We start from the raw sequence: 11368 nt of genomic DNA on the forward strand, positions 1-11368 counted from the left end.
TTATAATAGCACACATTTTTTTTATACATTAGCTGTTCCATTGTTTCTCCATCGTCTGTGTTCCCCCTTTTTGTAAGGGTCATTGTTGGACAATCTAGACCTGATTGGTTGAAGAAGTTGGTCAAGTTTAATTTCCACTCAAGGTGTGCTGTTGATGTTTACAGTTCTTTACCTATACCTGTACATTTCAACTCAAGGTGTTCTTTACCTATACCTGTACATTTCAACTCAAGGTGTTCTTTACCTATACCTGTACAACTCAAGGTGTGCTGTTGATGTTTACAGTTCTTTACCTATACCTGTACATTTCAACTCAAGGTGTTCTTTACCTATACCTGTACAACTCAAGGTGTGCTGTTGATGTTTACAGTTCTTTACCTATACCTGTACAACTCAAGGTGTTCTTTACCTATACCTGTACAACTCAAGGTGTGCTGTTGATGTTTACAGTTCTTTACCTATACCTGTACATTTCAACTCAAGGTGTTCTTTACCTATACCTGTATAACTCAAGGTGTGCTGTTGATGTTTACAGTTCTTTACCTATACCTGTACATTTCAACTCAAGGTGTTCTTTACCTATACGTGTACAACTCAAGGTGTGCTGTTGATGTTTACAGTTCTTTACCTATACCTGTACATTTCAACTCAAGGTGTTCTTTACCTATACCTGTACAACTCAAGGTGTGCTGTTGATGTTTACAGTTCTTTACCTATACCTGTACATTTCAACTCAAGGTGTTCTTTACCTATACCTGTACAACTCAAGGTGTTCTGTTGATGTTTACAGTTCTTTACCTGTACATAAGCTTTAGCTCCTGCTGTTGGTTGTGTCGTCTGGACAGAAATTAAGATTTTTTAAATTATTTAATAATTGAACTTGTTTCACATTACAGTCCACATTTAGGGGAGGTAACTTATACATTTTGTTGGTTCCTAGAAAAATGCACAATTGGAAACTGTGCTATGAAAAAATATGTAAACAGAAATATCGCAAATACAAATTATACTAATACCCTGATTTTGTTATATTATGTGGAAATATGTTTTATTATGCTACAGTATACATACAGTCACTCTTTGTTAACATCTTTAAATGCTCAATTTAAGAAAACAAAAATGCCCCTGTGCACTTTTTTTGTGTGCAGTTTTCTGTTGCACATCTTTCTGTTTACCTGTTTTGTTTAGCATAAGATAAACCCAAGAGAATAGTACACATTTGGTGAAAGAACTAAAGCACATTTGTCATTAGGCCATTGTCTACTGCTCTGTGACAATGGTAGTTTAACTGTGTTGGCATTGAAGCTGTTTTGTTGACAGTGTTGATAGGTCTACAGTGTTGATAGGTCTACAGTGTTGATAGGTCTACAGTGTTGATAGGTCTACAGTGTTGATAGGTCTACAGTGTTGATAGGTCTTTACTGTTGATAGGTCTACAGTGTTGATAGGTCTACAGTGTTGATAGGTCTACAGTGTTGATAGGTCTACAGTGTTGATAGGTCTACAGTGTTGATAAGTCTACAGTGTTGATAGGTTACAGTGTTGATAGGTCTACAGTGTTGATAGGTCTACAGTGTTGATAGGTCTACAGTGTTGATAGGTCTACAGTGTTGATAGGTCTACAGTGTTGATAGGTCTACAGTGTTGATAGGTCTACAGTGTTGATAGGTCTACAGTGTTGATAGGTCTACAGTGTTGATAGGTTACAGTGTTGATAGGTTACAGTGTTGATAGGTCTACAGTGTTGATAGGTCTACAGTGTTGATAGGTTACAGTGTTGATAGGTCTACAGTGTTGATAGGTCTACAATGTTGATAGGCCCAGAGTGTTGATAGGCCTACAGTGTTGATAGGCCTACAGTGTTGATAGGTCTACAGTGTTGATAGGTCTACAGTGTTGATAGGTCTACAGTGTTGATAGGTCTACAGTGTTGATAGGTCTACAGTGTTGATAGGTCTACAGTGAGGCCCACAGTGTTGATAGGTCTACAGTGTTGATAGGTCTACAGTGTTGATAGGCCTACAGTGTTGATAGGTCTACAGTGTTGATAGGTCTACAGTGTTGATAGGTCTACAGTGTTGATAGGTCTACAATGTTGATAGGCCTACAGTGTTGATAGGTCTACAGTGTTGATAGGTCTACAATGTTGATAGGTCTACAATGTTGATAGGTCTACAATGTTGATAGGCCTACAGTGTTGATAGGTCTACAGTGTTGATAAGTCTACAGTGTTGATAGGTCTACAGTGTTGATAGGTCTACAGTGTTGATAGGTCTACAGTGTTGATAGTCATACAGTGTTGATGAAATGTTAACTTTCACATTAATATTTTTAAAAAAATCATTTGCACCAAACTTTACTGAATGCTATTTAGTGGATATCATGTAGTTAAAAAAACTCTTGTATAGCTCTAGTACAGGGGTTCCCAACCCTGTGCCCGCGGGCGCCATTGCGCCCACCGAACGATTCGTGTGTGCCCGCCTCTCACTATTCAACAGAGACAAAAAATTTTTCTAAAACATTATTGAAAGGTTGAAGGGAATGGAAATCAAAAGTTTGAGGGGGGGGGGGGGGTGGGTGCAAATCGAAAGTTTGAGGGGGGGAGGTGCAAATCAAAAGCTTGAGGGAGGGGGTGCAAATCGAAAGTTTGAGGGGGGGGGTTCAAATCGAAAGTTTTGTCCCCTGGTGAAGGGAAGGGTCGTTACGCCTCTGGAAGGAGTTTGTTCGATTTAAAATAGGTGGTGCCCGCCACCCTACCGATATTTTAGAATGTGCTCTAAAGTACAAAAATGTTGGGAACCCCTGCTCTAGTAGGTGTACTCCCCCTACATCTGTAATAGGTGTACTCCCCTACAGCTGTAATAGGTGCACTCCCCTACAGCTGTAATAGGTGCACACCCCTACATCTGTAATGTAATAGGTGCATTCCCCCTACAGCTGTAATGTAATAGGTGAGCTCCCCCTACAGCTGTAATAGGTGCACTCCCCCTAAAGCTGTAATAGGTGCACTCCCCCTACAGCTGTAATGTAATAGGTGCACTCCCCCTACAGCTGTAATGTAATAGGTGCACTCCCCCTACAGCTGTAATAAGTGCACTCCCCCTACAGCTGTAATAGGTGCACTCCCCCTACAGCTGTAATAGGTGCACTCCCCCTACAGCTGTAATAGGTGCACTCCCCCTACAGCTGTAATGTAATAGGTGCACTCCCCCTACATCTGTAATGTAATAGGTGCACTCCCCCTACAGCTGTAATGTAATAGGTGCACTCCCCCTACAGCTGTAATAGGTGCACTCCCCCTACAGCTGTAATAGGTGCACTCCCCCTACAGCTGTAATAGGTGCACTCCCCCTACAGCTGTAATGTAATAGGTGCACTCCCCCTACAGCTGTAATGTAATAGGTGCACTCCCCCTACAGCTGTAATAGGTGCACTCCCCCTAAAGCTGTAATAGGTGCACTCCCCCTACAGCTGTAATGTAATAGGTGCACTCCCCCTACAGCTGTAATGTAATAGGTGCACTCCCCCTACAGCTGTAATAGGTGCACTCCCCCTACAGCTGTAATAGGTGCACTCCCCCTACAGCTGTAATAGGTGCACTCCCCCTACAGCTGTAATAGGTGCACTCGCCCTACAGCTGTAATAGGTGCACTCCCCCTACAGCTGTAATGTAATAGGTGCACTCCCCCTACAGCTGTAATAGGTGCACTCACCCTACAGCTGTAATGTAATAGGTGCACTCCCCCTACAGCTGTAATAGGTGCACTCCCCCTACAGCTGTAACTGGTGCACTCCCCCTACAGCTGTAATAGGTGCACTCCCCCTACAGCTGTAATAGGTGCACTCCCCCTACAACCAAAGCTTAGATTTGTGCTGTAACTTATAATCAGTACAGTTTCGTCTCCATGTGCATGGAGTTGTTTTAGTTTAGAGAGAAGATCTTTTAGTTAACTATAATCCTCTATGTGTATGGAGTTGTTTTAGTATAGAGAGAAGATCTTTTAGTTAACTATAATCCTCCATGTGCACATGGTTGTTTCACTGTTGGGATATCTTCTAGCTAAGTATAATCTACCACATTTGTTCAGCAAAAAAATGTATCAACCATTATTTTTTTATACCCCCAAAAAAAACTGAAGTATTATTTAATGGTTTATTTTATACTTTAATGTTTGTTTTTGAGTCGTTATTTAATAATTTATTTCATAGCTTTTATTTATTTTTAAAAACATTTAATTTTTTTTTTTAATAATTTCATTTTATAATTGATTTAATGCTTGTGTCTTGCCAAATTTTACCTATGAACTAATTGTTTTTTTTTTTAAATTGTTGATGTAGATGAAATTAAGAAGTTAGCTCCTTGATATATTGTCCTATATTTTTTTCAAGTTCAACCGCTTGCAATGTCTACCATATTTATCCCAGCAAAAATAAAAAATAAATAGTATCCAACAACACGGGACCAACCCATTTAAAATCTGGCTGGTTTAAGTTTTTAAAAAACCTGGTTTAAGTTTTTAAAAAACCTGTCTGAGCAGAATTTAATACATTATTTTAAAGAGGCTGAAGTTTTGTTATTTCTCTTTTGTTTATACATCTAACATCAATTAATTTATTTACCTAAACAATGTGATCCAGGGTTAATTAAATAATTTAATTAACAACACTAAAAGGTTTGATATTTTTGCTACTCATTATTTAGTTTTTAATTGCTATTTACTATTGTGTTGAATTCAACTATTTTTTTGTTGTTTTTGTTTAGTTATAAACCTGAACCTGGCTGTGAAAAATGTATGAATCACAGTCTACACTTTTGTTACAATATTTTGTAAAAATTTATTTTCCTAATTTCTTTTTCATTAAAAAAATCATCAGTCTTTCTAAATTTATGTGTGTATTGTTTGAGATATGATGCTCAAATATTAAATAGAACATTGCAAAGTTAGAAATAAAGGTAATCTATCGTTTTGGGTACGTAAAATCGCCCGCGGCTATTAATGTACGAAAACGTTACCTCATTGTCAAGGCTGTAATAGAAGTATATTGTGATATGTTTGTGTCAAATATTATAGATAAATGAATAATAAACCTAAATCAATGGCTAAATATATCAATATAGGCCAGAAATTAACTTTAAACAGCAGTGTCTGCAAGCAAGATTTGCTATATAAACAGCAGCCATTTGTAAAATAGAGTGACTTCCGCCTGAATCTCGCGCTATAAGTCAATAAAAATAAAACTTTAACAAGATGGCTGCTATAGTAAATGAGCATGGTTGCATCTGTTGAAAACATCACTGGTGTTCATTTATTACTGAAAAGTTTTAATTCAATTGTTTAAAAACAGGTACATAAATGAAACAAGGAAACATTTTTGTATTTTTCAAAACATAAATCCTCCTCAAAATGTGAAATGATTATTAAAATGTAAGGAGTCACCTGTTTTTCACATTACTAGTCGCGGGTGATTTTACGTATCTAAAACGATAGATTACCGAAATAAAGTAACATTTATTTAGTGAGTGGCAACTCAATTAAGAAACCACTCTTTTGCTATGTGAATGTTTTTTAAGTATAGGAAATTGTTAAAATATTGTGTTTGTTAGAAAGGACAATGTTAAAATTTATTTGCTTTGAATTTTATTAAAAAGAAAACAAAATAATAAAGAAAAACTTTATTTAAACTGTTGTTAAATAAATATAAGGAAATCATTGTTTGTTTTGACTGGTGTATTTAACCTTCGACCTTTAATCTAACAAAGATGAAAGTAGCAAGTAGCATTTACAGATAGCATGTGTTCATAGACTAATTGCATTGACATTTTTGTGAACGTTATCATGACAAAAAAATCTAGAAAATTAAGTAAAATAAATTTAACTGTTAATACCACTTGCAGTTCTGTGCATCAAATTGTGAACTTAATTATTGCGCCCATGATAACATAATGTAAACAAAAATACATTTTCTCACAATTTTAGTGTGTTTACAGTATCATCATTGTTGTGACCCAGATCTATTTACTACCACACAGGAGATTCACTCTTTCTAGCTTTATAGTTTTACTATAAACTATGTTGTACAAAGATATTTTTAAAAATTATTTATTCCTAATGACAGGGTTATGATCAGTATTTATGTTGTAGAAATTTTTTTTTTGTTGCTGAATATATTTCTAGAATATAAAAAGCTGTTTCTTGAAAATTTATCATAAAAAATTGAAATGTTACAAATTGGTTTTTAATTGTTTCTAATTTTACAATGGTTTTTGGTTATTTAAAACTAGCTGTTGTATCACTTGAATACTATTTCTTTTTTACAAATTTCAAAATTGAAAATGTTGAAAGCAATTTTTATTTCTATGATGATACATGATGTTAATTATGTTGAAAAAGGCTAATTAATCATCTGATTAACATGGAACTTTTAAAATTTAAATGTAAAAAAGTAGGTTTAAATCCAAAATCTTCTTTGGCTATTTTACTAGGTGTAAGGTTTTCCTATCCAAGGAGTTGGCTCAGTAATTTATGGCAGCCTAACTCATGGACATCAGCATGTCTCAACTGTACTACTTTTATCTTATTTGTTTCATCTCTCTTAAGTGCTACCATTTAAAAATATGTACATGGACAAATGTATAAGGTGTGTGATATATATATATATATCCAGCATTGGTCTTCATTATTTATTATCAATGTCAGTTAATTAGTTCTTAGTGTACTCAAATTAATTACAACATGTATCTGTGTATTTAAATGTGGTACAATGAAAAATTGTGTATTAGAATTTTTTTATTGTCATTTTTTAACTCAATTTTTTGCACTGAAATAAAAATGAATACAAAATGGTGGTTTGTTAATTTGTAAGCAGCGGTGTTAAAAAAAATTTTTTGGTGTCTTTTTCTGTTTTTAAATTTCTAGTTTGTTAGATATCTAAGTGTACTTGTTAACACACATAACAAGTCACTGTAGAAAAAAAGTCTGCTAAATGTATCATTATAGTCGTCCTGTTGTGATAACAGTTAGGGCTAACTATCTGAAGTCCCTGTCTGGCCACACCCACAGTAAAACCACAGGACACTCACACAAACCACATGAACACCCACACTGAAACCACATGATTTCCACACTACAGTAAAACCACACAACACACACAAACCATGTGAACACCCACACTGAAACCACACAACCCACAGAAATAACACAATATCAACACTAAAAACACACAATTACCCACATCCTAACCACAAAAAACACACCGATGCCACGTATGTGACACATCAAAGACTTGAATGACGTGAGTGAGACATCAAAAATTTATATGAGTGACATAACAAAGTTTTGAGTGACGTGTGTGACACATCAAAGATTTGAGTGACACATCAAAGATTTGAGTGACGTGTGTGACACATCAAAGATTTGAGTGACACATCACAGATTTGAGTGACACATCACAGATTTGAGTGACACATCACAGATTTGAGTGACACTTCAAAGATTTGAGTGACATATCAAAGTTATGAGTGATACATCAAAGATTTGAGTGACACATCAAAGATTTGATTGACACATCAAAGATTTGAGTGACACATCAAAGATTTGAGTGACACATCACAGATTTGAGTGACACATCAAAGATTTGAGTGACACATCAAAGATTTGAGTGACACATCAAAGATTTGAGTGACACATCAAAGATTTGAGTGACACATCACAGATTTGAGTGACACATCCATGATTTGAGTGACATATCAAAGATTTGAGTGACACATCCATGATTTGAGTGACACATCAAAGATTTGAGTGACACATCACAGATTTGAGTGACGTGAGTAACACATCAAAGATTTGAGTGACATGAGTGACACATCAAAGATTTGAGTGACACATCAAAAATTTGAGTGACACATCAAAGATTTGAGTGACACATCAAAGATTTGAGTGACACATCACAGATTTGAGTGACACATCCATGATTTGAGTGACACATCAAAGATTTGAGTGACACATCACAGATTTGAGTGACACATCACAGATTTGAGTGACACATCACAGATTTGAGTGACACATCCATGATTTGAGTGACACATCAAAGATTTGAGTGACACATCCATGATTTGAGTGACACATCAAAGATTTGAGTGACACATCACAGATTTGAGTGACGTGAGTAACACATCAAAGATTTGAGTGACATGAGTGACACATCAAAGATTTGAGTGACACATCAAAGATTTGAGTGACACATCAAAGATTTGAGTGACACATCAAAGATTTGAGTGACACATCAAAGATTTGAGTGACGTGAGTGACACTTCAAAGATTTGAGTGACACATCAAAGATTTGATTGACACATCAAAGATTTGAGTGACGTGAGTGAGACATCAAAGATTTGAGTGACGTGAGTGACACATCAAAGATTTGAGTGACACATCAAAGATTTGAGTGACACATCAAAGATTTGAGTGACACATCAAATATTTGAGTGACGTGAGTGACACATCAAAGACGTGAGTGACACATCAAAGATTTGATTGACACATAAAAGATTTGAGTGACGTGAGTGAGACATCAAAGATTTGAGTGACGTGAGTGACTTATCAAAGATTTGAGTGACACATCAAAGATTTGAGTGACACATCAAAGATTTGAGTGACACATCAAATATTTGAGTGACACATCAAATATTTGAGTGACGTGAGTGACACATCAAAGACGTGAGTGACACATCAAAGATTTGAGTGACACATCCAAGATTTGAGTGACGTGAGTGAGACATCAAAGATTTGAGTGACGTGAGTGACACATCAAAGATTTGAGTGAGACATCAAAGATTTGAGTGACGTGAGTGACACATCAAAGACGTGAGTGACACATCAAAGATTTGAGTGACACATCAAAGACTTGAGTGACACATCAAAGATTTGAGTGACTTTCTGACCGACGGGTTGCCACAATACAGCAGCGGGTTGACGGCCGAGTTCATGTAGGTCAGGAAGTTGACCAGGGTCAGTAGCCATATGGGCAGCTGTAGACTGCTGAAGTGGAACACCATCACCAGACACCACACCGGCGTCCAGCAGACGGTGAAACACAACACCACTGACCCGATGTTTAAGTACGCCTTCATGTTTTTGGTGTTGGTGCTAGCTGGTTTGGAACCCGAGTCGACCGCGTCAATGTCTTCACCAGCACTTGTTTGAGTTCGATCTTCATCAGCATTATCTACTCGACCACCTGAACAGACGGTAGAGACTGTAGTTTGACAAAAAACTGAATGTTTACCCGAGTTTTTTCTTCTCCCTCTGATTTCGTATTTTGTAAACGTTTTCTGTCTTTGATTAAACTTGCGAACCTCCCACAAGATGAGACAATACAGGGTGTACGTGACGGTGAAGGGGAGATAACAAGCCAGCGAGAAGATCGTGATCAAGGCCTCAGCGTTGAACATTGTGCTGCAGATGTGCTTGTCGTGGAAACATCGAACCAGCTGCTCGACGCCATGATGGTGCCAGTCGTTGATAGACGGCAGCAGCGTCGTGGCTGTGGGGACAACCCAGGATAGCACAACCATGAGGTAGCCAACCCGGGTTGTAAACATTCGGTACTTGAGTGGTTGGCAAATAGCGATGTACCGATCGATGGCCATGAAACAGATGTGGTAAATAGACACGGCACAAAATAAATTGTTGAGTGCTAAACGCGCGGTGCACAGCGACATTCCCATCACCCATTTCCCATTGTTGACAATCTCCATGACGCTCATGGGCCACACCCACAGACCTATCATGGCGTCGGAGAGCGTCATGGACGCCATTAACATCCGGGTGATGTGGGCGTGGCCGTGAGAGTTGTGGTCCCTGCAGGACTTGATGGCCGCCACAAACACGACGCTGTTGGTCACTACGGTGAAGAGGGCACACAGGGAGGACACGAGTGCTAGCAGGACCAGGACATAGAAGCTGTTTGATATAGCCAGACTAACGTCTGAAAGGTCGATCCCCTCAACAACACATTGCGTTTGGTTCATGACGGTGGTTAGACGATTTCAGTGCGACCTTAGACACATAATAACAATAACAATGCGGTTTCTTTCTATAACGACATAACTTGCCAATAAATGAGCTCACTATTCCAATGTAAGACTTAGCTCTTCACTGTTAGTCCTGTAAGGCTTGTACCTCACTGTCAAGTCTAGAGTACGACATCACTGTGCCGTTATGGTTTTAAGAAAACATTTTACACTTCTTAAATACACAATCATCACTTATTGAGCAATCAATACATTTGCTATCTGTTCGTGAGTTTAATTTAAAAAAAAAACAACTACACATTATATACAGCTATAGTCTAGCATTGCATGACAGTCGTTAGCACTTCCACTAATTTTAAGTCCAAGCATGTTTTAAACAGGGCCAGAGATGAGTTACAAGATCTGGCCACAAAGCCACCCAACCACATTAGAACTTCACGTAATAAGAAAAGCTTGCACTAAACCAATCAGGTGTCGCCGTAACCTCTACACCACTGATCGTCAGGAGGAAATCATCACCAAAAGTTTTTTAACTTTTTGTTTTAGCAATCTCCAGGCAGTTCAAGTTTAATTTCATCGTTCATTATCGATGCTATGCCTTAAACTATATGAACACATACAACTCCAGTTTATATTTCTATGTAACCTCGAATAATCCACAAAATATAGGATGCCACCTCCGTATCGGTGCAAAAACCTTTAACACAAGCTGGATATAAATCTATTTAACATTTAACATGGAAGATTGCAAACAAGCTATTTGTTATGTCATCAGCCACAGTTCAACAATCGATACCCATTAAAGCTGTCTGTTTGGTATCGATACCCATTAAAGCTGTCTGTTTGGTATCGATACCCATTAAAGCTGTCTGTTTGGTATCGATACCCATTAAAGCTGTCTGTTTGGTATCGATACCCATTAAAGCTGTCTGTTTGGTATCGATACCCATTAAAGCTGTCTGTTTGTTTAGATGTGACTAGTGGCCTAACAAATCCTCAAACATTACGTGCAGGCTTTTAGTACTGGAACGAAAGCATGTCTAGCAAATCTGGCTGTTGGATAAATGGTTTTACTACAATTACTTGGGCCTTTCTTTAGCACTGACTCTCAAATGCTGACTCTAGTACTGACTCTCTAAGTTAAACTACGAAATGATTTAGCCTACTCTCCAGATGGACTCTCTAGAGTTGAAATGTGGATTGAAATCTTTTTGAGAGAGCAGGGTGTATTGAAAAACAAATATTTATGGTTATAATATCGTTTTAGTTCGTTAAAAATTATTTAAAAACATAAAAGTTGGATGCAGAGAAAATGAATTAAATTACATTTTTTTTTAA

At 37.4% G+C, this 11368-nt stretch overlaps 1 protein-coding gene and 2 long non-coding RNA genes across 3 annotated transcripts; 1 reads left to right on the forward strand and 2 right to left on the reverse strand.

Moving 5' to 3' along the window:
- Positions 1-235: 235 nt before the first annotated feature.
- Positions 236-483, reverse strand: LOC131936838 (uncharacterized). Its single transcript, XR_009386103.1, has 3 exons — positions 410-483; positions 330-378; positions 236-293 (listed from the first exon to the last, which is right to left on the reverse strand). It is a non-coding gene; the product is annotated as an uncharacterized LOC131936838 (long non-coding RNA).
- Positions 484-3795: 3312 nt separating this feature from the next.
- LOC131936828 (uncharacterized) lies at positions 3796-6146 on the forward strand. Its single transcript, XR_009386102.1, has 2 exons — positions 3796-4954; positions 5505-6146. It is a non-coding gene; the product is annotated as an uncharacterized LOC131936828 (long non-coding RNA).
- Positions 6147-8893: 2747 nt separating this feature from the next.
- LOC131936834 (beta-1 adrenergic receptor-like) lies at positions 8894-10027 on the reverse strand. Its single transcript, XM_059293925.1, has one exon. The coding sequence runs from the start codon at positions 10025-10027 to the stop codon at positions 8894-8896; it is 1134 nt and encodes a 377-aa protein (XP_059149908.1).
- Positions 10028-11368: the final 1341 nt, after the last annotated feature.

Source organism: Physella acuta, unplaced genomic scaffold (assembly GCF_028476545.2).
Source record: "Physella acuta isolate Inbredline_101_S28 unplaced genomic scaffold, ASM2847654v3 ptg000189l, whole genome shotgun sequence".
Classification (NCBI taxonomy): domain Eukaryota; kingdom Metazoa; phylum Mollusca; class Gastropoda; family Physidae; genus Physella; species Physella acuta.